Here is a 25,224-nt window from a genome sequence, read left to right as displayed (position 1 = left end):
GACGTGGGTTTTGAGCGGCGATGTGGAAGATAATAAAAAAAAATGGAACAGCATTCACCGACCTTACTTTGAAGGCCATATTCACTTTATGATAAATTATTATCATAAAACTTATCTACACTCTATAAGCTGTCCTGCAATGCCTTCCTGAAGTTCAGTAAAATGAAAACTTCCCAATAAAATAACCAAGTCTCCTATTACGATCCATATATTTAAATAATCATAAAACTGTCTCGATATGATTTGTATATTTGAATTTCATTTGGATGAGAAATTAAGGTAAAATTCAATATATACATCTGTATTAGTTGTATCATCAAGGATAAAATATTCAACAATTTTCAGTCTTATATATTACAGTTGGTAAAACAAATATCCTATTCAATAAAAATAGAAAACAACATGTATACAGGACATACAGACAAAACTGGAATAAATCAACATTTCAACACTCAAAAAGAGTTCTGAAAATTAAAGAAATGATAAGACGTAACATCAAAAATTGGCCACTAACAAATTAATAAATTAAATACTTCCAAAGCGATCATTTTCCTGCTTATGAAAACATATTGATTACAAAGTAAATAAAAAGTTGAAAAAATTAAAGCAGAAAATCTCCGATACTGAATACAGCCGAGTTACCCAGAAAACCTCCGCAACTTTTTGAAATCCTGAGAATTGCTGACTAAAAAAAATCTCTTACTTTTCAATCAATATTTAGAAACGATTGAACACTGTTGAGTTTTGATTCTTGGTTCGAATAAGCCAATTTTAAATCTTTCATTATTTTCGGTTTCTTCAGGTATAGGAAATTAAAAAACGTAAGTTGTTTTTCCAAAAAGGGTCAAATTGAATTTTTTTTATATCAACACGATGTGACCAAGTGATATTACCTTTTTTGAGTATAGAATGGAAATTCTCAATTTCAATCTTAAAAGGACTCTTTTTTAATGAAAATCAATTCTACAATATTATTTAACAAAAATTTGTATTTGTTATTTGGTAAAATTTTTTTGATAGGGTCAAGTAACTTCACCTCATCATGGTAATGGATTAAAACTCAACCCAGAAATAAAGTGATGTATATTATCAAGATTTTTTGATAACTTAGTCATAGATGATAAAAAGTTGCTCAACCCAATTACTAAGCTTGATCAATTTATAAGGCTATAAATTACAAAAAATAACATTGTCACAAAAATCAAGAATATGAACATTCCTGAACATACTCGTACAATAAACATGTTTCAAGTTTCGAATAATTTAAAATATGTATAAATTACATCTGAGAGTTCTATTGCTGATTTCTCCAATCTCGTAACATTCAAAATCACCATACAATTGGAAAGTATTTACAAAAAAACATTTAGAAGACTAAAAGCTAATACTACACACATACAACGAATTACTCGAAACATTCGACCGTCATTCACACAATTTTTTGAGTCTTCTGATCTCTACCTCATGAGAGACGCCACTTCTTTGTACCCATTGACATTCTGATCAATGTCAAAGTCCAAAACAAGTAGTTTCGTTTCCTCCGTGCCATTTCTGCTGCCAACTGCGCACACAAGTTTTGTTTCACTTGCACGTATACGCCAAACCACACCACCTGAACCGCCACTGTCCAGGGCAACTAGATTACGGATGAATTCGCCAGTTTTCACATCCCAAAGCTTCACCGTTCCATCGTCCGATGAGGTAATGACGAAACGGTTGTTGAATTGAAGGCAGGTGACGGCAGATTGGTGTTTGTAAGGCCCTTAAAGCGAATTTTTCATTAACGAATCGGCAAACATCGGGTGAAATTGACATATACAGGGTGAGTCTTTGACTCGTACAAATATTTTAACAGTAGATTCTTGTGGTCAAAGGAAACACTTTTTCCCCATACCATTTTTTTCGATTCGGCCCTGATATAGCCATTTTAAGTTTTCATAATGAGCTGTGCCAGCCCTGGAAAAGCAAAATTACCTTCAGAATAACTAGCTAAATCTGTGATACTGCACATCTGTGGATTTTTTAAACAGAGTTGTATTCAGCTCGAAAACGGCGCATTATACGAGAAAATATGAAGAATACTTCTATTTTAGAAAACGTTCAAATAATCATAAGATAGCCTCCAATTCAGTTTCAAAAGTTGGGTTCTTTGAATTTTTGGTATTTTTATGAAGAATCTACTGTTAAAATATTTGTACGAGTCTGTATAACACGGAACTTATATCTAGAATGTTATCAAATTTTCATTTTTATCTTGCAACATTCTAACAGCATTCCTCATTCAATTTTGATTTCATCTGATGCTGGAATCTTTAAATGGATCCAAATTGAAGAATCAACAAATTAAGACTCGACAGACATCTCAAACCTTTTACTATGTAATCACTGGAATTCTCTGCTTCTTCATTCATTATAAGCTGAAAATGAAAGTTGAAAATGGGTTTCAATTTACCTGATAACGTTTGTAGGCACTGTCCAGTCACTGTATTCCACACCTTGACAGTGGAATCTGCATTTCCTGATACCAAAATATTGTTGCGCAATTCCATACCAGAAGTTAGGGATTGATGTCCCATAAGTGTGTGCTTGCAAGCTCCCGACTCGACATCCCAAACCCTTATACTTGTATCCAGCGAACCACTCACGACATATACTCCATCAAACTGAAAGCGCAATAAATGATGATAAACCAATTAATTTAAATTCGAATTTCATTCGATCAAGAATAAGCTTTTCCTCATCCAATTTTGATTTCATTCGATGTTGGAATCGACAAATATATGGATTCACGCTTTGGAATCGACATATAAATGGATTCAACAGACATCTCAAACCTTTTACATAGTAATCATAGGAAGAGCATAATTATTACACAGAGTGTTCTTAAAGGTGACGCAGTTATCATCCCCTTAAGTTAGATGAGTGAACAATTCACAATAGTTCCATACATTCAAGACTATCTGTCATCAAGACATTTGTTTGAAAAATTGGTGTACTGTGTGAGGCAGGGTAGAAATAGTGTAGTGCTTGTGACATTGTTGACAAAGTGATACTGACATTTTTATGTCAGGTAACATTGTGGGGATATCTTTGAACAAGATTCAAAATGATCGGTAGTTTTAAGACACGCAAGTTTTCATGAGTACATGAAAACTTTCAAAACCTTCACTGTTTCTCAATATAAACAAACAACCAAGTACAGGGTGGGCACAATTCTTTGTCTACTGAGGGGATCTCGAGAACTATAGCAGCTAGAAGAAAATGGATGACACATTTCCTAGCTCTTTTTCAGAGCAACAAAGAATGGTGAAAACCAGTTCTTATAACTTTTTTGTCTTTGCAGTTATGGATCTTGGACCTTATACAGGCACTTTTTTACGTAGAATCCACTGACGAGCTGAAAATGTTTTTTCATTAGTCATAGTAGTTTTTTTAAATGTTAACTTTCATTGAATTTGTTATTTTTGAATTGGAAAAAATCTTTTGTCAGTAGATTCTACGAATAAAAGTTCCTAAGAAGGTTCAAGTTTCAGATCTGTAACTTAAGAGACAAAAAAGTTATGAGAACTTTTCGAAATCGTCAAAATCTGAATTTTTGTTTATAACTCAAAATCTTGAAATGAAAGGCCGGTTCTGTTTGCAGATTTGGATTAGTCAGGAAAAAAGAGCTAGAGAATGTGTCATCCGTTTTCTTCTAGCTGCTGTGGTTCTTGAGATCTCCTCAGTAGACAACGAATTTTGCCCATCCTGTACTAACTCTAGCTACAAAAATTGACAACAGGTGGCGCTTCGTCGAATAATAACAATAAAAGGAATACACCTATTTGAGCATCTACAGGAATGAAGAAATCAACTGAAGAAATGTCAATTTTTGGCCGCGAATTTTTTGCGAAAAGAGCATAACCTGGAATGAAGCTCCTTCGAAAAATCTAAAATGGAACTCAAAATTCTGGTACATTTCAACAAAACTCTAGAACCACTGGATCGATTCTAACCAAAATCGAGTCGTCACACTCCAGATAAGCAACAACGGGAAAAAGTTCACATCGATAGATTGAAAATTGCGAAAAAATAAAATGAGTTATATATGACCTAGTTTTAAACAGACAATTATGGAAAAAAGTGAAACAATCAGTGATGCATATTATCTCACCTGCAGGGAATACACCCGATTTGTATGACCTTGAAGCGTGTGCAAGCATTCACCTTTGTCTGGATTCCAAACCTTTACGCTGTAGTCGTAAGCTCCTGAAACCACCAATTTCCCATCATATTGAACGCATCTTACTGCTGCCATATGACCGACCAAAACATTCAAACAGGCACCTGATTCTATGTTCCAAATTCTAAGGGTGGCATCCCGAGAACCACTCACTACCCTAAAAATTCACAACTATATTAAAAAAAGCAGGTTCAGAGTAAAACATTTCAATATAAATGTGTATTGATCCTTCTTACTTATTGCCGTGCAGGTGCATACAACGAACGGTGGATGTGTGTCCTAAAAGAGTGTGTTTACAAGCTCCAGTTTCAATATCCCAGACTTTCAGTGTTCTGTCTGTGCTACCACTGATTATGGTATTCCCAGACATTTGAGATGACCAGACTCCACCGGTATGTCCCACCAACGTCCTCAGGCACTGAAAACCGAAATGTAATTACCATGAATTATGAACTTAACAAAAGTTAAAGATATCGATATTTCCTGACCATGCTTATTCTAACATATCTTTTAATATTTTTTTCATCCATAAAATGAAAAAAATGGAAACTTGAAACGAGAGAACCTACCTTACCACTTGTGACACTCCAAACTTTGAGAGTGTTATCATCGGAGCCACTTACAATACGACTGCCACAAAATTGCAAACAGGTAATGACATGATCATCGTGACCTTTCAGCATTTTCGGAGGTTTGATTGGTTTGCTCCTCCAGTTCATTTCTATCATATGATGTCTCATATAGGCAACCTGCAATAATGTTACAGAAATGTGTAATGAATCCGAAAATTAAGTTAGGATCAGCCAAATCTAGACACAAATTTTAAAGTATAAGACAGTCTACCTTCCACGGGGATATAGAGCCTGGGCTTCTAGGGGAACCCTTCCTTTTAGGCAGTTCTGTGATGCCAACCTCTTTGCATTTTTCTTTCCAAAGCAGGTTATCTTCTGCTAAATATCTCCAACTTCTGCATGTTTCAGAAGCTTTCAGGAGATCTTTCGGTTCCAGGAACGATAGAACGTTCAGGGCAAGCTCTCTTGGTAAGAGAGAAATAAAATCCCTTTGAAATTGAGGTTCAATCACCTGCATCATATGTCTCACTTGCGTAGGCTCACATCTGAAACATGTAAAATATCTATATACAGATCGTTCGCTACTTTTACGGAACTTTATTACAAAAACTTCATATCTTTTGGTGGGGACTTTCTTGCTTAAACCAATAGCACAATGAAGGTAAGACAATTAAAACACAAATTTTGATTTCAAGAACCCACAATTAGTCAGCAGAATCGAAACGCGGAAAACACGAGACTCCTGCAAACATTCAATTATGAATTGACAACATCTGTTGTGATAACAGCCCAAAAAAAAAAAACCACAACAAAAAGCATCAGGTCTGATTGATTTTGCAATATATTTTCGAACATAAACGAATGAAATTCGGCAACATTTGTATTCATTGTTACATTTCGACTTGTTCCATGTTAATCTATGGAAAATTTTCAGTTATTAATTTTACACATTGACTATATCCTGGGGTTATTTTTATCAGAAAAAGATATGAAATGTAGGAAAATAGCTAAACTATGCTGTATTAGATGTAGTATGTATGTATGATTTGAAAATTGTTGTATTTTTTTTTTAGTCTTTTTGTAGATTTATTCTCGGTAATGGGATACAGCAATGAATGAATGAATGATGAAAATAAAAAAATTATTTTAAAAACTTGTCAAATTCCTTCTTCATTCCCTAAATATGCATCGATTAGTTTGGTTTCAGCAGATTTTGTCATATAAAATAGTTATTTTGTTATTTTTTTTTTCTTTGGTTCATATGTCTCCTTTCAAATCATAGTAATTTTTCTCAACATCTAATACAGCATAGTTTTTCTTTCTTCATACATTTTGTTGAACTGTATTTGAGTGGATTGTATAGAAGGTGAGTCTTTGACTAGTACAAATATTTTAATAGTAGATTTTTGAGGTCAAAACAAAACACTTTTCCTATACCATTTTTTCCCTATTCGGCCCTGATATGAAGATATAGCCATTTTAAGTTTTCTAAATGAGCTATGCCACCCCCGGAAAAACAAAATTACCTTCAGAATAACTAGCTAAATCTGTGACACTGCACATCTGTGGATCTTTTAAACAGAGTTGTATTCAGCCAAAGTACCAAATTTTCCAAATTTCACAGATATTTTTCATTTTAGAAATTACTCGAAAACTGCTCATTATACGTGAAAATATGAGGAATGCTTTTTATTACAAAAACGTTCAAATATTCATTAGTTAGCATCCAACATTTCATTCAATAAAACCGTTTGTGAGATAGAACTAAAAGTAATTTTTTTTATGGTTTTTCAACAGCCTGTATCTTTTAAACCAAGCAGACTCGAAAAAAATGGTGAAGGAAAAAGGGTTTCTTTTGACCTCAAGAATCTAATGTTTAAATATTTGTATGAGTCAACGACTCAACCTGTATAGTTAATATGGTAGGCAATTTATACACCCTTGTTTACCATTGTAGAATTGCGATAACATTTTTTGGGTATGTGTTCCAAAACTAAATAAATAAAAATCGTATCTTTTATGATGAAAATGACCCAAAATTACAATAAAACTCGGTAAATTTAGAAACAAATGACGAAAAATAAACTAAGGTGAGAAATCTTTCAAAAATTACAGAAACTCATATCTCGGAAACTGTTGATTTTCAGTTTTCAATAAATATGGCTCAAACACCTCCTATAAGGTTCACGTCTAATTTGCCATCACCCTGTATAGAATGTGCCTACATCGCTGACAGGCAAAAAATTTCTATGAAAGGACTGGAAACAGTTTATTTCAAAACACCTGAAAACGGCTGAATCGATTATGACCAGAATCATTAGGCTCCGTCGCGTTTCATGAGCACAAATAATGTGGAGAGATTCGAAAATTGCGAACTCTAGCGCACCGGTGAAAATTTTTGAAAATTCAGAAAACCATTTTTCAGAATTTCTTCAAAAATCAATAGGCTTTCTGATAGCAAGGATTCGCATAATCCTGCCGAAATTTAGCTCGATAGCGACTTTAAGCGTGTCCGCAACAATCATACACAGAAAGAATTTTATTTGCAAGTTTTGAATCTATGTATGTAAGGGGGAGCATAACCTATAAGCTCCGCCTCTTAACAACAACGCAAAATTCAAAATATCTTCAGTCAGTGCATGGAGTGAAATGTTATTGGTCTGAAGGTCAGTGTTATTCTCCATGTACCAACCTAATTGCGCCCTAGATGCCAATAATTCTTGAAGCTAGTAAATTATACAGGGTCTTTATAAATGATTGCATCATCACAGTTAGCTGATATATTATGTGCTGCTCCTTTCTAAATAATCGCAGAATTTGAAAATTGATGCTCATTATGATGTTGCAATCATTTATAAAGATTCTGTTGGTATGGAAAGTGCAACTCACCTATCAATCAGTTCATTTATGGCAAGAATTCTCTCGGCATTAGACCAGCACTGAAACTGCAGGAGCCAATCTGCCATTTCAGGTGGAGGGTTATCCTTAGTTGGTATCACCGATCTTCCCTTTGAAGGTGTACCGATTGGGGAAGGAGCCTGAGGCGAACTTTTATGTACATCTGCTTTCGATTCTTCACCGTTTTTGACGAATAATTTCATTGTTTTGAGTTTGTTATTAATATCAACTTCGGTATTTGAAATTTTATCAATTTCAGATAATAATTTCTTACAGGTTTGTCCATATTCAGGTGAATATTTCCTTTTGCACTGAAATCAAAATCAATTATTGCAGTGATTATAAGAATCCCTATTCTATTTCAAATTTAATTTCCTCATGGTCAGAGAGAAGATTAGATTAAAATCATTAACTCAGTCAACATAAAATTTATGTTACTAAATCATGAAATTGTTAGGGTTCATCATTGAAGCAGTATTCTTCAGGAAAGGTCGAGTGGCAGAATATCTTATGGACTTAGATAATTTTAAAACAATTACCCAATGTTCCTCTGTAGATGGTTCAGAATTTGGTCTTTTCAGAGAACTTTTAGGTGTACTAGGATGTTGTCCATTTGATCTATTCAAAATACTAACATCATTATCCTAAAAAAAAGGATGGTTTCAATTCAGGAATAAATATGAGATTATAATGCTATTATATTGCATTTGTTGAAGGAGTAGCATGTATGAGTCAGTATAATATTCATTACCACACTGCTAGTAATATATACAGAGTCCTTGGTATCCCCATCATTAGAGTTCAGTATTTCATTTGCTTCCGGCTGAATTCCATCAAGAGTGTCTGTAGAATCAATTTCTTGTGATTTTTGGAATAAATTGAAAGGTAGATTTCTCTTCAAAATTACCCAAGTTTGAGAAGTACCTAGAAATTAAAAATTGAAGATATCACATATTCAGTAATAATAATATGCAAATAATAGTGAAATGAATAGTATTTTAAGAATCATGCTTGTTAATGAAAATATCTCACTTGGCAGATGGTTAACATTGTCCCTACTCGCTTGGACAGGGTCGATTGGTGTAGAGGTGTCGGTATCTTCATTCAAATTTTCATTTAAACAGTTCTGTTCTTCTGTTTGGCATGTTTTATCCATTCTAAATCAAGTCACCCTGAAAAATTTCATGTTGAGAGAAAATTCACTTCATATTCACAATTTTCGAAGGGAAAATATTTTAAAACTTTTTCTATTAAGCAGCTTTGATCCAAGTAGTTACATGGTCGTGCTTTGATAAATGAGGCGTGTTTAGCCTGGTTTAAGCTAGATGGCAACTTATTCCCCTTTTCCTTAAAAGGTTTCTGACCAATAAAGAGACGAAAATTTCAGAATTCAGATTTGAAGTCTACTGGCTATAACTCGCTTGTAACTTGTAACTTCTATATACGGGTTTATGACTGTAATTTTACATCAAAAACTCTGAAAATTTGATGTTTAATGCAAAAGTTAGGAGTTGGGAATAAGTTACTGCCCAGCATAATCCAACTCTTTTGAGTTTCAGAATGGTTTATACATAATAAAGAAGAGTTCTAGATGACTCCTTATGAATTCTATACAACAGTATAGCCAGTTAATACAGATATAATAAAAGTTAGGGCGTTTCGGACATCATACTTGAATTTGAATTGATGACATAAATATAAAATAAATAACTTTTTTCCGAAAAAAGAAAACGAGTACTTGGGGTAACCACGCGCTTTTGAAATGAGCTTTTTTCAGTGTTCAGCCTGCGGTTAAATGAAACGAATTTATTGCCTCGATAATGGAGACTTTTTCTATCGAAAGTAAAAAAGTAAGTCCAATTGAATTTACCTTCTCATAAAATCCTTACTGCCATTCTCAAGTTCACAACCCGACCAGCACCATTTATATTTTTTATAATTGTACCTAAATTAAAATGGTACAAAAAATGACGAAATTTTGAATTCTGAATTGTATAAATTATGGCAAAACGATATAATTTACTTATCACATGAAATTACAACAAAAATTATTTGAAAAACCCCGTTTAGTACCTAATGCAGTTGAACATGTCATATCGAATGTCACATTAACGTCAAGTAGTAATTTATTGGTTAGGATGATTTCAAAAATTCAATCCGATCTGTGTTCTGTGCTGGGTAGTCTGTGATCAGATCTCTGTCTGTGATCAAGCCACAGTCATATTTGTTTGAAAAATTTGGTAGGCTACAGTGAGCTTCAATGAATTTTTAATTTTGGTTATCAAATTGACGCTGTAGAAGAAATATTTTTATTAACCACTTCCGTATCTTTCATATCATAAGGTTGTCTCTGGGTCTATGTATCCTCTTTGATCGTACCATAGACCTAATAAAATATGGACAGGCCCTGAGAGAGAGAGGTCACGAGTAGTACGTTAGAAAGAGATGGACATATGGTAGAAAACGTCAAAATCATATGTTTATTGTTTACTGTTCAGCCACTGTGTTTTCAATCGATATTTCATTCTCCTCACAAGCAATTTAGCAGAAAACTAGGTTTTTAGAATCGACTGCTACATGGTAATAGAGCGAAAGAGATTTATTTTTGGAAATAATAGACCAATAAGGGAGTTTCTTTGTTATTTCATGTACATATAAGACATAATTTACAAACAATCACAAGGAATATACCTAATCTACTTCCTATATTTCATAAGGCCACAGCAAGAATTTGTAGAGGTGACTTTCGGGATAGTATATATTATTGAATATTATGAAGAATGTTGTTCTAAACGAAGTAGTTACATATCTACCATCACATTCTATTTCAAGGCATGTCCGAAGAAAATACTAAACTCCAATCTGGATTTAATATTAGAAAGAGAAGAGATGTGAATCATGTTGATATTCAGTAAGCCTTGTGACATCGGCAAACTCAAAACTCAATATCTTCTGTTGATCAGTGTCACAGAAATCTAACACTGTAAAGCCACACGATAAAGAAACAGGAGCAGTAAAGTATTAATGCCAGGAATGCCAGAGAAGAGCAACTAAACCACCTGATGGGGAACCTATCAAAATAATTGAAAAAAAAATTGTGAATGATTAATCATCATAAATATTTCCCCCGCAGGAAATTTTATATTTGTGAAAGTATCAATAAACATACTTAAAATTATAGCCCTTTTCTCTATACCACACATGTTTTTGCTCAAGGAAGGTGAAATGCTTAAAAAAATTCACTTCAACGGTTAATTTTTCTGTGTAGCCAGATCCCAAAGCAGGGGTCCTTTTATCTTCCCAAATCACGAGTAATTTCAGTGTATATAAAATCAAGCCCTGGCGAATGATATAATATTGTTGTTTTACACAACTCTCAAGTTTTTCTACATTAATAAAAATCAGAAGAAAAAAAATTTCAGGTAGTATTTTTTTTTTAATAAACCTTTCAGGGTTTTCACTCTCAATCTCTGAAACTATTATTTTATCAGCACTTGAAAGTTTACGAGAAAAATATAGTTGATTTGATAACATTTTCGAAGTTGATTTCAGTACAAAAATTGCTACAAATTGATAGAAAATCTATAAATCTACCGACAAACGCCCAAAAATGCAACACGGAGGATCAGCGGACTGGTAGAATTCCCGAGTTTACTCGATAACTTGGTTGAAGCGGCAACGTTGATTTATTCTCTACCAGCTACCACCTTGACGTTTACTACCAGGGACTGCTGTTATCTCTCTTTTCTACCACCCCCCTCTCTCTCGTGGGTATTCCTCGATGCGGTGAACGGGAAAACCACGTGAAGGCCTGTCCATGTATTATTAGGTCTATGGATCGTACATACCTCTAGATCTATGGTTTGAGGTAATCAACCTCAATTTAATTTCGAAGTTGGAAATTTGAAATATTTTTCAAATTTTAGAAGAATGCAGGAATATAACGATAACATTATCGTATATCCCCCAAATAAAGTTCTAGAGAGAACCTTTAATTATTCAGAAGTACCAACCGTACATAAGTCTCTTATGTTTATTGATTTTGATCCCTTGAGAGGTAAGTTATAATCGTAGATACAGGACGGTTATAATGCACGAAATAAAAATGTCAATACCTTATAATAATCTGAAATTTCAGACAATGCCATTCTCGGATCATCAAATATCAATGGAACCCTATGGGAAGGTACAACCTTTTTTTTTCGAAGCAAGCAAGACTTGGAAGATTTAAAATGGTCTGGTTACTATGTAGGACCCACTGTATCTGACGCAAAATTTCTAGATCATGACCAAGTATGTTGATCGAATGTATAGTATTAATAATATTGTTCTTATTGAAATCATATGTAGAATTTGACTGTCAATCTTTCAGATAGTCCTAGCAGAAGAAACTGGTGATGTCCAAATCTTGAATATTGATTCGAAATCAAGGATTGAACCATATTTATTTCATCGTCATTTCAGTAGAGTTCCACAAGTAGCAGTATTGTCCAAATCATCGAAATTCATAACATGCTCTGAAAAAACTATAATGTTAGTTGATACTAGCAGTTCCATAAAATTGTTTTTTCCGTAAGTAATATTGTATTCATTATGCTTTAGTTCTTTTAATTATATATTGATTTCAGAGACTATCACACAGAATTAATTTATTCAATAGACTCATCAAAGGGAAATGGAAATTGTTTTGTTTCATGTGGTGCTGATAGAAAAGTTTTGATTTGGGACAGACGGGATAATAATCCAGCATCAGGTAAGTGAATATTTACCCTGAAAAAACGGGGGAAAACAATTTCTTTACAAGTTTTTGAAGGGTTTATACAGCTTAGCTACTGATGTGGTAGCTTGGGTCATATGATTATGTACAACATTAAATTTATTTCTTCTCCAAATTCGGATTTTTTGAGAGATTTATCTCAGTCAAAGTCTCATGTTGAAAAACATGCAATTAAACAACCCATATATAAATAATGGGATGCAAGGATAGTGTATCAAGCTCATTTCATTCTTTCAGTTCTCTATACAAATGAATTTGCTGCACTGACTAGCGTAGCATGGAATCCATCAAACGATGATTACATAGTTTGTGGGACAGAGGGTGGTGCTGTATACCTTGTGGACAAGAGAGAACCAAATAGTTTTCTAGATGTACATCACTGTTTCGAAAATAGAATTCATAGACTTTCTTTCAACCCAAATTCTTCGCAGTTGGCAGTTTGTGGGGATACAAATGAAGTAATTGTTTTTAATATGGAAGTAGGAGGCCTGTCCAAGGTTTATAAAAACAAAGAACAAAAGGGTATGGTCAGGGGATTATGTTGGAATAAAGACGTATTGTATTCTTGTGGCTTTGGTACTAAGGTCTGTAAACATATTATCTGACTAAAAACAATGGAAGTTTGATTTCTGTTCTCATCTGATCACCTAATTTGAAATTGAGCCAACTGAGTAATAATAAATGTTTTAAAAAGTTAAACACCTCTTGATCTTACATACTTAGCCAATGCATTTGCCCTCACATTACAAGGAAGCTCTGGGCGCCAAATCACTTTCAAAACTTTAGGCTACACAGCTGTAGCAAAGAGTAAGAACAGTTTTTTCTCTTTGGCAGTAGTATGCCCCATTGTCCTCTATGCATGGCTAGCACAGCTTTTTATACAACTCCCAAATTATCCCTTTAGGTAATACTTGATCTGCTTCCCTTACACCTTACGTGCTTTAAAAAATGATGTAAAGATAGCCTTGAATGAATAATTTGAAGTTCTGACAAAAATTGTATAGTTAAAATTATACTATCCTCAGAGAATACTCTCTAGATTCTACTTGTCCCAGTTAATCAGGGAAGTTCAAAATGAACTCGCAAAGAGTGGTAGTTGAACTCTAAAAAGTTTATTTTCTGAAATAGAAGACCCTATATTTTAATAGATCATTAGATGGGACTCAAAAATCTCTATTTAACAATACACCCTAAATCTGAAGATTTTCGAAAAATTGTAACAATTATTTCAAGACTATCTTTACATCTAATTTAAGACAAATGAATTGATCTCCATATGGAACCTCTTGAGGTTGGGGGAAGTTCAAATAAACTATAATTGATATATTTCAACTGAAATAAAAAGCACTTTAATCTGTTCACATTAGGCTTGTTATAAAAGTATCATGTGTGCATAACACAAATCGAAATTACTAATTTGCATTGTATGCAAGAAATACACGCGCATTGCAAACCAGTTCCCTCTCTTCAATAAATGATTCATCATATTATTCAAAGCGTACAGAAAGAATAAATGAATAATGATCGTCCGAGGCTGAAAAAGCGATCTTCCTTATCAAAAGATAACAGACTTTCTTTCTCAGATAAGATTCAAAATTCCGTTCTCAATCAATTGTGCTAATTTGAAACATGTGAAACATAGTTTGTAGGTGTAGTGAATCAGGATGGAATTGATAGAAACGAAGATTTTAGCATCTGTAATCCTAGGACTTGGAAGTGTCATATTCGGTTTTTTGCCCCTTTGTCTAACAAATAGCCGCAACCAAAATTCGTTGTTTCTGTCTTGTTTGTTATGTTACGGTGGCGGAGTTTTGTTGTCCACTTCTTTGACGCACATGTTGCCGGAAAATCGGGTAAAAATGAAAGGATATGAACAGTACGCGGAAATCATTTTCTGCATGGGATTTTTTCTACTTTACATAGTTGACGAAATTGTGCATTTTATATACGGTGGTGCGCACAGCCACTCTATTTTGAGCAAACGTTGCTCTGTTAAGGAGAGAACGAATAATTTAAGCGTAGCTTACGGTGCTACGGAAAACACCCCAATCAAGCCTCAACCCCCTTATAATCCTGCGTTCAGCAGAAGGATAACTTCCTCTGGTTACGATGGAGGCGCCCATCAGCCTTCGCACCTCTGTAATTCCACACACAATGAGGAAGACACTCCATCTCAGCTGTGTCACGTGGGACATCAAGAACCTTGCGAATCTTCTGCACCAGCCATAAATTTCGGATTGGTGATAGCTTTGACTCTTCATTCTTTTTTGGAAGGTCTAGTCGTAGGATTAGAAGGTACTTCAACTAAAGTGAGTAGTTACCTTTACTTGTGTTCTTTTGTATACAGGGTGCGCTTCAAAAATTAGGAGTAAAATTCTGTCTCAAGATGTTTCGAAAATATCCTGGAATTTGTTATTTGTGTATTTAGTACGCCCTGTATCTAGGAAACAAAACATTTCCGGACAAAAGGGATCTTTCCGACTACAAATACACTCTATATATTATTAAATACGCGCAAACTATGGTCTCTTAATTTTGAGCTGTGTGTTTTGGTAAAGTGAATGATTTCGGAGTGCGTAAATTTTTTCCATCATTTCCATGGATCTCATATGTATGTATGTTTGCATTGACTAATTAAATGTTGATCCAACTGGGATTATGAAGCAACAAAAGGTTGATGCTCTCAGTCAATAGACTCATCTCATTTCATCATGATAAAAAAAATATTCCACTGTTTGGAGAAATATTGATATTGACAGATAAGTGAGATTAAATGAGAAAGTGAAATTTAAATGTAATTTTTCTGTTTTTCGAGCATTTACATAATGTGAAATCAGTTTTTAAAAAAATCTGTAGGTCAAAAGAAACACTTTTTTCCTATACCATTTTTGCCGAATCGGCTCGGTTTAAGTTTAAAAGATACAGGCTGTTGACAAACCATAAAAAAAAAAAATTTTGTTTTATCTCTCAAATAACGGTTTTATCGAATGTAATGAGTTTCGGAATATTGTTTTTCATTCATGTGATGAATATTTTTCGAAGACAAGATATCACCCACGTCTTTCAGTTTTCTTATTATGACCATGGTCATACGCATTACGTACCATAAAAATACCAAAAATCCAAAGAACCCAACTCTTGAAACTCAGTTGGATGCTATCTCATGAATATTTGAACGTTTTGTAAAATAAAAGTATTCTTCACATTTTCTCGTATGATGCGCCGTTTACGAGTAATTTGATGTTCTGAAATAAAAAATATCTGAGAAATTCGAAAAATTGGGAACTTTGACCGATTTCAACTCTTTTTAAAAGATCCTCACAGATGTGTAGTGTAACAATTTTATTCTGAACGTAATTCAGAAAAGATCTTCCTAGTTTGAGAATAAACAATGAACTAAAATAGTCAACGAAAAATAACGCTCTATTTTTCATTCATATTTTCAATAAAAAATTATATCTGTTTCAAATAGGTTTTACTTTTGCTTGGAGCTATTTCTTCTCACAAGCTAGTGGTTGGTTTCTGCTTAGGTCTAGAATTAGCCGCCAACACAACAACATGCCGCCACCTATTAGGAATATTGGTTTTTTCTGTTGGATCTGTTGCTGGAATTATTGCAGGAACATTTATTTCAAATATTCAGGATACTTTATCTGATAAATTGATGGCAGTTTTACAAGTAAGAATCTAAATGTTATACTTTGGTATTTTCATAGTGATCAGGATTGATATTCTGTTCATTTGAAATATTTTTTAGGGTTTAGCAGGAGGTACCCTTCTTTATGTAACTCTGAGTGAAATCATTCCTAGAGAAAGAGCAAGGTGGCACCAAGAGCATCAAAAAAGGGGTGCTGGATTATACCAACTTTCATGTATTGGGTTGGGATTTACAATGATGACTATTTTAGCTCATTATCTAGGTAGTATATATTTTTCATGTCCTGCTTTAATGTAAAAAAAATTCTTTTTCTCAGATGCCGACTAAGTGAAAAGTGATCTAAGACTTCCCAGTATAGATAGGACAGAAAACATTTGAGCTACAAATTGTATATTTTGATATTTCTAGTATAGTAAACTACAAAAAAACAGAACACAACCAAGTCTCTTACAATAAAAAACTCATGACAAATTTCCCTATCTGCAAAAAACTTCCCCTATAATGTAAATAAACAGCTCCTAGATATATGAGGGCTACATAATATATGAAAGAAATTTTAAATAAAAAAAAATTATTTTTTATGAAAAAATATTTATGTTTTGTGAATGAGAAGAATGCAAGAAGAAAATGAGCTTTGTTTCTTATGAATTATTCAGTCCTAATTTGTGGTGTCCATAAAATAAAATCGCAAAAAAGTGTTCATTTCTTAGGGCAGTCATTTTACACAGAATGATAATACAGTATATAAAAATATTTACAAAATACTTATTATATGAATGAAAAGCTTCAGATGGCAATTTTATCTATAGTGCAAAACAGTAACGAGTTTCAGGAGGTTTTCCACCAAAGTTTAAAACACCTGCTTGAGGTGATCGAACTCTTCTCATAACTTCTTTTATTTCATTAACTGTAATTGCTGCTTGACCACTATATACTCTGCTATGGTCAAAGTTTGATGCTCCAAATTTGTGAGCATAACTAAACATTGTTGCAGAATAATATGAACCAGCTATATGTTTTAATGGGTCATGACCACCATTTGCGTCCATTCTCACCAGCAAAGCATAATCCACTATTTCAGCCACAGTTTGATAAGCCAAATAGGCAAGGACTTCCAAAGCCTCAAGTCGAAACACAATTTGACTATTAGGATCAGAGTCAATCCAGTTTTTCAGCCTCTCCAAGTTCCTCATAGTGATATGTTTACTACAAAAAGATGTGGTGCGTGCCTTACAGAACTCTAAATATTGTTCTTCATCTAATGCTTGTGAAATTCTATCAGCTCTTAAATCTCTTTGATGTTTAACTTCATCCATTTCAGTCAGATCTGTGAATTCTCCAGTTTCATCTATTTTTTGAATGAATTCCATCAAATATCCTTTGGGTTTCACATCCAAGTCTATCTCTGCCAGATTGCTTGTTTGAATATTTTTTAAAACTTTATTGTGCAAATATTTCACGAATCTTCTCATTTTGTACTTATCATGTCTCATCAAAAAAATTAATTCTTCACCTTTCAAAGTTTTTCCATCTGCAGAATACTTTAATGCTTCTCGAACTATAGTGCGAAGTTGGTCCAGAGTTATATTTTCTACCAGTTGAACCGTTTCTGGATTTGGACTGCAACTATCACCAAATCCAAACATCATTCTAGATATCTCATTAGTAAACGTTACTTTTGGTTTCTGCTGCTCCATAATTAAGGAATCAGTGGTTATTTGTTGATTATTTCGGTTGGACTTCGTTTTCAGAATTATATTTGTAACGTAGACGAAATACAGTCAATTCGCTAGAGGCAGTGACAAACTCTGCTACAGGACAACATAAAGGGCTAATATATTCAAAACGGAATAACTAATTATTTCATATTTCTTGATTTATCAGATTAATTATAAAATTCAAAATCGTTAACCTTGCCTTTTAAATTCTTTGATGTTCTGTGACCTTATCACAGATAACAATGTGACATCTGTCATCTATGTCAAATCTTCCTGTCTGTGTTATGGCCACAGATCACAAGAATCTTTAATCTGTAGTTACGAAGTCTATCAAGAGTCTGTGTTTTTGTAAAAATATTCTGTGTAAAGTTGTCAATCCAAATTAACCTTAAAACTCAAAAAAACAACCTAAAAAATGTTCACGACGAAAATATTCATAAAAAAAAATAAAATTGGAAATTTCCTCAAGGTATATATTCCACCAAATGCTTCTGTTTGTTGAAACCTTTTTTTACAGAATGTCAGGGAACATTATATCCGAGATGATATATCTTGTGGATTTCTTACATGTGAAAATTGCCTCCCGGTTCCGACAAATCTCAGTAATTCTCATATAAATGAATGTGAACTGATAAATGGAAATCATTACTTAATATTGGATACCAACGTTATTTTGAATCAGGTAAAATGTTGTGAATAGCATACTCTCTCACCAATCTGCCACTAGATATCCTTCAACTATATTTCTTCGTTTCAACTCTGAATTCAAATGGCATGATTCTATAGGTCATGCTTAATCTCTGCCACATTTTGAGTGTGCTGATCTACTGCCTATCTCAATTATACATATTTATAAGTACATCCATAAGTGTTGGATTTGTTGTGGCATATAAGTGAGAGTGTACCATTGATATATGGATAAGTTATTCAGAACCCATAATTTTATAGATTGATGTTATTGATGAAACAGTTTTTGGTAATGTTATAATTTTACACACTGTTCTTAATGAAGTAAAACACAGAAGTTTACCAATATTCAAGAGACTTATGAATATCATTGACAATCCCAGTAGGCACTTCTACGTATTTACAAATGACCACCATAAGTAAGCATTATTATTGTGAAAGATTCAGATATGTTTGATACTATATTTGTAGGGATACATATTTAGTTCAAAATGAGAAGGAGTTGGTTAATGATTATAATGACAGATGCATCAGAAGAGCCTGCACTTGGTACCAAAAACATTTGCCTTTTGAAATATTTGTCTTCTTAACAGAAGATGCTGAAAACAAAAGACTAGCTATAGAAGATAATATCAAGACATTTTCAGGTATATCATGAATCAGTTCAGTTTAGATGAACATTTGATTCTTATTTCATCCTTGTGCAGACGTAATGTTCACCTTTGATTTCAGTTAAGGATTATGTACAAAACCTTAAAGACCATCATGTAGTGGAAGATAAACTAGCTAAGCATTTCACGAACTATGCATCTGGAAAAGATGTTTATCCTCCTCATATGGCAGTTGCTGAACTTTTGGGCAAAATTAAGACTGGAAAATTGTACCAAGGAACGTTTAGAGCATCTAGGGAAAATTATCTTGAGGGATATGTGACTGTGGATGGGTTAGATGACCCTGTAAGTCTTATAATATTTCTAAATATTCTGTTGGAATTAATATTCACTTGTTGCATATTTAATTATTATTGTTAAATATTGCACTATGGTGTCTCCACTCATGTGAAGTTGTTGCCTACTTTTATCAAAAACAATTTTTTTTTAGTTCTGGGTAGATTTGAAAGAGTTCCCAGCATTTATTATAAAAATTTTGAATAGTTCAGGAACATCCTGGATTCTAATGGAAAAAAAATGCTACTTCCAAGAACTATTCAAAATTTGTATCAGGAACTCCAGAACTTTTTCCAATCTATCTAGAACTCCAGAAAAAATATTGTCTTTGAAAAAAGGTTGGCGCCAACTTCACACACTTTTTTTTTCTGCTAGGTAATTGTGCAAGGTAGAGAGGGGTTAAACAGAGCTGTAGATGGAGATATTGTAGCAGTAGAATTGTTCAAAAAAGAAGATTGGACCTCTCCTACTGAGTTAGTTATAGAGGATGAGGGCCAAGTGGAAGAAATTATTGACGACTTGATCGAGAAAGAAAAGGAGATAAAAATGGCTCATAAAAAGAAAGATGAAATAAGGCCTACTGGTAAAGTAGTAGGAGTGATAAGAAGGAAATGGAAGCAGTATTGTGGTATCCTAGAAGGTGGAGTAGAAGGAGTATATCACCTTTTTGTGCCATCCAACAGAAGCATTCCCAAGATCAGAATAGAGACCAGACAGGCGGAATTTTTGAAAACGCAAAAATTGATAGTGACAATAGACTCTTGGCCGCAGAATTCGAGGTATCCTCATGTGAGTCTATCAGTACATATTAAAAAACAAAATCCACTACCTCTTCTGTCTGTCTGTTTGCTATAAACCTATAGATGGATACATTTTTACTACAGTTACTTTATTTTAATTTTCATCTTGTTTCTCCCTTTGGACAGTGTATGAAGCATTTATTTCTTATGTAGGGTCATTTTGTGAGAGCTCTAGGAAAAATTGGCAATCAAGACACTGAAAACGAAGTTGTTCTGTTAGAACATGATGTACCACACAGTCAGTTTTCTGAAGAAGTTCTAAATTGCTTACCTAAGGTCCCTTGGATTATTACCGATGAAGTGAGTTTCATCATTGCACATTCAACAATATCAGATTTTTTTAAAACATGAATTATATTTTAGGATGTGAAAAAAAGGGTAGATCTTAGAGATATAACCATATGTTCAGTAGATCCACCAGGGTGTACAGATATCGACGACGCCCTTCATTGTAGAGATATAGGTGATGGAAAATTAGAAGTTGGCGTTCATATAGCTGATGTCTCTCACTTTATTAGACCTGGAACTGCGATTGACTTGGAAGCTGCTTCCAGAGCTACAACTGTTTATCTCGTAAACAAGAGGATTGACATGGTACAATTTCTAATTATTATAATCTTCAACATATCTAGTTGGATTCATAAAATATCTTTCTATTCTGTAGGTTCCAGAACTTTTAAGTTCAAACCTATGCTCTCTGAGAGGCGGTGAAGAAAGATTTGCCTTCTCCTGCATATGGGAAATGGACAAGGATGCCAATATTTTGAGTACAAGATTCCACAAGAGCATAATAAAATCCAAACGAGCCATGACTTACGAAGAAGCCCAGGTCACAATCAATGACCAGTCTAAAAATGACGAATTGGCCAACGGCTTGAGAGGACTGAATAGGTTGGCTAAAATTTTGAAGGCAAGAAGATTGGAGAATGGGTGCGTCTCATTTGTATGAAAGTGATGAACACCAGGTGATTTTATTGAATTTTTAGGGCTCTAGTTTTGGCGTCGCCTGAAGTTAAAATTATGATGGATTCTGAGACTATGGAACCCCTAGATGTGGAAGTTAAGAAGCTCTTTGAGACTAACTCGATGGTGGAGGAGTTCATGTTGTTGGCTAATATAAGTGTGGCTCAGAAAATCTTGAAAGATTTCCCTGATTGTGCCATGTTGCGAAGACATCCTACTCCACCTAGCACTAACTTTGATCCTTTGGTGAAAGCTGGAAAACATCTTGTAAGTACAATACATATTTTCGATGAAAATGGGTCTATTCGGAATCATTCCAGACTTTCAACATTATACTGATACTATTTATACAAAATGAAATATATTGAATGTTCAATTAAAATCAGGTCTGATTCTTCACAAAACCTAATCTACAAAACAGGTCATGTGATGAAATCATTGGAGTTTGCTATCATCAATTACTTAAAATTTCAAAATAATCAACCGAGTTTAACCAATAAGGGAATTTTTCCAATTTTCCTTACTACAAGCATCGTAGTAAATGTTTTATGCTAGAAATCCTCAAATTATTCTTCCACCTATGTCTTACAATGATTTTCCTCACTTATCATTCGATATTTTTTGCAGGGTTTCGACATTCAGATTGAAACAGGAAAAAGTCTCGCTGAATCTCTGGATAAAGCCGTCAGTACAACTAATCCATACTTGAACACTATGTTGAGAATTCTAGCCACCCGTTGCATGCTTCAAGCAGTTTACTTCCCCAGCGGTACACTCCAAAAAGAAGATTTCTACCATTATGGATTAGCGGTTCCACTTTATACTCATTTCACTTCTCCAATCAGAAGATATGCAGATATCATTGTGCACAGATTGCTAGCAGTCTCCTGCGGCGCAGACTCGACTTATCCGGACTTGTTAGATAAGCAAAAGACTAGTCAGTTGTGTCAAAATCTGAACTATAGAAATAGAATGGCACAATATGCAGGAAGGGCTTCCGTAGCATTCAACACCCATGTAAGATTTCATTTTCTTTTGAATAATTTGATTGTAATTACTAATTCAACCCTTTCAGCTATTTTTCAGAGGGAAAATGCAAGATGATGAAGGTTACGTTTTGTTTGTGAGAAAAAATGCCCTCCAGATTCTTCTTCCAAGATACGGCCTGGAATGCCCATTATATTTATCGACAAAAGATGGAAAATCTGTATTTACCTATGATGAAGATGTAAGTTCCTTTAATTGTTTTCTTATAATTCGAGTTTAATTGGAAATTTTTCAGGAACAAACTCAAAGGGCTGGTGATGTTGTTTTTCACGCTTTTGATCCAGTTGTGGTCAGGGTTTGTTTAGATTCCAAAAACATTCAACACGAGAAATTTGTGCTTCAATTAGTAAAACCATATATTGAAGAGTTTAGTGTTCAACCTCTGAATGAAACAGGAAAATTAAATACTGAAACTGAACCCTCATTAGGAGAGAAGAGGAAAATAGATAGTGAAGTTAAGCATAAAAAGAAATTGAAGAAGAAACACAAATAGTGGAATTAACATTAATAAAAGGATTCATTTGAATGATCTTTTATTTCTCTAACATAAACAGGTACAGTACAAGTTGACAAATAGTTTTTTATCCTTCAAAGATAAATGAATAAATTAATATTAAAAAAATAAAAAATTGTTTAGCTATCTATAACTTTCTTTACATTAACATGTTACTGTGCATAGCATAATACATAAAAAAAGTTTTTAATTACACATAAATGTGAAAATAGCTTTTTTAATGGGAAAAACCGTTCAATTCTCAAAGATCAAAAATAAATAACAATACAACAAGGTATAAGATATCTATGTTCAAAATCAAAAGAACATTAGGAAAACGAAAAATTTAAAGGTCAAAATAACAATAACAACAAATCCATAATTCTAATCAAAGGTTAAAGCTGAAAAATATGACTAGATAGTTTCAACAATAAAACGTGTTGGGGAAATAATTGATATCACAAGAATTATGAAAATAAATAAGTCTACAATGAATGAAAATAATTGTTTAAAAGTGAAAATAATATCAGTCGGAATTGAAATCACACATCAATTGTTAATGAAATACCATATGAATATTTCTTCAATAGTTGGGATACATCCCAAAAGTTTCCTTAGAATTATACAATTTAGGCAACTCAGATTCTAGTTTCAGAAGTTTAATGGTTGATATTAACTGCCAAGGATTACCAATAACATTTTCCCGTAAATAGAAAGAACTGGAGTAATAAATCAACTCTTGCGATCCATCTCTATCTAAATCTGCTATCAATATTGAGTACTCTTGATTTTTGAAGTCCGGTTGGCAACTCACAAAATCACTTTCGGTGTGAAAACATAACTGTGTTATGTTAGTAGTACTGGCTTCAACTACATTATAATCTGTATCGTTTAGTGTAATTAAAATGATCCTTTCCGTAATATAATTACCATAATTGGTGTTGTTCAAGACATCTTTTCTGGAAGTGAATAGATCATTTGAACTATATTTGGGACTGAACTTATAATGCCACTGCCAAACTTTAACTATGAAACCTTTGATATGTTTTTTTGCTGAAAAGGCATTCACTCCGAATTTGAATTTGGAGGGATTTATGATGTGAGACTTATTGTATACTTTCGTGTAGATTACCTTATCATGATCACTCAACAATTTTAAGTAAGAATGACAATCGGGACATGTCCCAAAGTTCTCTATATTCAGCTTATATTGATCTAATCGAAATATATTTGTATCCGAAGTACTCAAATTGAATTTTACAAAATTAAGCATATGCGAGCTATTGAAATATTTTCTTTTTATCTCAGAAATTTGAATTTGCAAGTAAGTAACGGTATCATTCACACAATGAAAACCAACATAATCTCCAGTAGTTTGCAGTTCTTCAACCTGATTACATTCATTTACAATTATATTACATAAAGCTTTACCAGTTCTACCACATATTATCATAAAATACTTTTGTTGGTAAATACTCATTAGTTCGTCTACTCCATCATGATTGAAGTCTTTCAAAACAGCAGGAAATTGAAGGTTTTCAACTAATGTTCTCTCTTCGTGGCTATGAACATGCCAAACTGTTTGACCTGAGACTACTTCCACTGCTTTCAATCCTTTCTCATCTAGCAACAAGCAGTCTCTTATACCATCTGAATCAACATCAATTAAACTACAGTCCAAGTTCTGTGGAATGGTAGGTTGTCTGAAATACCAGTTCACTTCACCATTATTTCCTAGAAGAGATATGACACCATGCTTCAAAATTTCCTGCGAGTTAGAATCTCCTTTGTACTGTACTGCCAAATTGAAATGTTTCTTAAATCTTTCGAAGAATAGGTTGATTTTGCCCTTCATTTCAACGTCTTCTTGCTGGGTTTCCCAATTCAGTACTTTAACTGGACAAGTATCAGCATCACAAGGAAGAACCCACAAGAATATAACGATCGGCAAGAAACAAAGTATAATGGACATTATAAAAGTTAGTTTTCTAGTGGTACTCATTTGTGGTTTGATTACTTTAGCTTCCATCATATTGGGTAACTGGTCCTGAGATTGTTTGTTATAGGGACCGTGTTTAGAATAACCTTTACGATCTGATACATTCTCATTGAAACGAGTATTAGGGGGGCATAAAGAATCCATGTGAAATTCTCTCTCTGAATCAGAATCACTTATTGATTGGGGTAAAGGTGAATACAAACCAGATATGCTAGACATTATAAATAATAACAAGTAATATAATTTATAATTAAATTGATTTTATTTATTTACTTTGACGGTGCATAGAAATTTCAAAATTCGATTAAACATCAATAACAGTTCTATGCGCGTTATAGGAGAGACACTTTGTTCGCATATTTTTCATATTTTGCTGATTTCTTGATAGAATTTGATTAGAAATCTCTATGCAATTTCTCGAATTAAAATGCTGAAAGGAATCT

The 25,224-nt window shown here is 33.6% G+C and overlaps 6 protein-coding genes across 6 annotated transcripts; 3 read left to right on the top strand and 3 right to left on the bottom strand.

Annotated features, from left to right (window-relative positions):
- Positions 1-190: 190 nt before the first annotated feature.
- Positions 191-9,806, bottom strand: LOC123314149 (F-box/WD repeat-containing protein 7). Its single transcript, XM_044899272.1, has 11 exons — positions 9,563-9,806; positions 8,725-8,864; positions 8,444-8,616; positions 8,232-8,336; positions 7,684-8,003; positions 5,066-5,339; positions 4,792-4,971; positions 4,459-4,640; positions 4,154-4,379; positions 2,453-2,663; positions 191-1,762 (listed from the first exon to the last, which is right to left on the bottom strand). The coding sequence occupies exons 2-11, from the start codon at positions 8,846-8,848 to the stop codon at positions 1,458-1,460; spliced, it is 2,100 nt and encodes a 699-aa protein (XP_044755207.1). The 5' UTR covers positions 8,849-8,864; positions 9,563-9,806; the 3' UTR covers positions 191-1,457.
- Positions 9,807-11,538: 1,732 nt separating this feature from the next.
- LOC123312506 (methylosome protein 50-like) lies at positions 11,539-13,168 on the top strand. The gene is made up of 5 exons (XM_044896972.1): positions 11,539-11,749; positions 11,831-11,985; positions 12,065-12,264; positions 12,321-12,445; positions 12,707-13,168. The coding sequence occupies exons 1-5, from the start codon at positions 11,623-11,625 to the stop codon at positions 13,072-13,074; spliced, it is 975 nt and encodes a 324-aa protein (XP_044752907.1). The 5' UTR covers positions 11,539-11,622; the 3' UTR covers positions 13,075-13,168.
- A 784-nt stretch (positions 13,169-13,952) lies between these two features.
- Positions 13,953-16,562, top strand: LOC123308261 (zinc transporter ZIP1). Its single transcript, XM_044890850.1, has 4 exons — positions 13,953-14,778; positions 15,942-16,148; positions 16,227-16,389; positions 16,444-16,562. Exons 1-4 carry the CDS (start codon positions 14,134-14,136, stop codon positions 16,452-16,454), a joined length of 1,026 nt encoding a protein of 341 aa, XP_044746785.1. The 5' UTR covers positions 13,953-14,133; the 3' UTR covers positions 16,455-16,562.
- LOC123308269 (transcription initiation protein SPT3 homolog) lies at positions 16,501-18,089 on the bottom strand. The gene has a single exon (XM_044890861.1). It carries the CDS (start codon positions 17,822-17,824, stop codon positions 16,931-16,933), a length of 894 nt encoding a protein of 297 aa, XP_044746796.1. The 5' UTR covers positions 17,825-18,089; the 3' UTR covers positions 16,501-16,930.
- Positions 18,090-18,180: 91 nt separating this feature from the next.
- LOC123308245 (exosome complex exonuclease RRP44) lies at positions 18,181-22,815 on the top strand. Its single transcript, XM_044890834.1, has 13 exons — positions 18,181-18,314; positions 18,363-18,527; positions 18,794-18,951; positions 19,004-19,179; positions 19,265-19,488; positions 19,855-20,268; positions 20,433-20,579; positions 20,643-20,873; positions 20,944-21,209; positions 21,266-21,509; positions 21,870-22,259; positions 22,318-22,470; positions 22,525-22,815. Exons 1-13 carry the CDS (start codon positions 18,261-18,263, stop codon positions 22,780-22,782), a joined length of 2,880 nt encoding a protein of 959 aa, XP_044746769.1. The 5' UTR covers positions 18,181-18,260; the 3' UTR covers positions 22,783-22,815.
- LOC123308251 lies at positions 22,806-25,093 on the bottom strand. The gene has a single exon (XM_044890842.1). The coding sequence runs from the start codon at positions 24,998-25,000 to the stop codon at positions 23,366-23,368; it is 1,635 nt and encodes a 544-aa protein (XP_044746777.1). The 5' UTR covers positions 25,001-25,093; the 3' UTR covers positions 22,806-23,365.
- Positions 25,094-25,224: the final 131 nt, after the last annotated feature.

This window comes from Coccinella septempunctata, chromosome 1, assembly GCF_907165205.1.
Source record: "Coccinella septempunctata chromosome 1, icCocSept1.1, whole genome shotgun sequence".
In the NCBI taxonomy this organism is placed as follows: domain Eukaryota; kingdom Metazoa; phylum Arthropoda; class Insecta; order Coleoptera; family Coccinellidae; genus Coccinella; species Coccinella septempunctata.
This window is presented reverse-complemented; position numbering and strand designations above follow the sequence as displayed.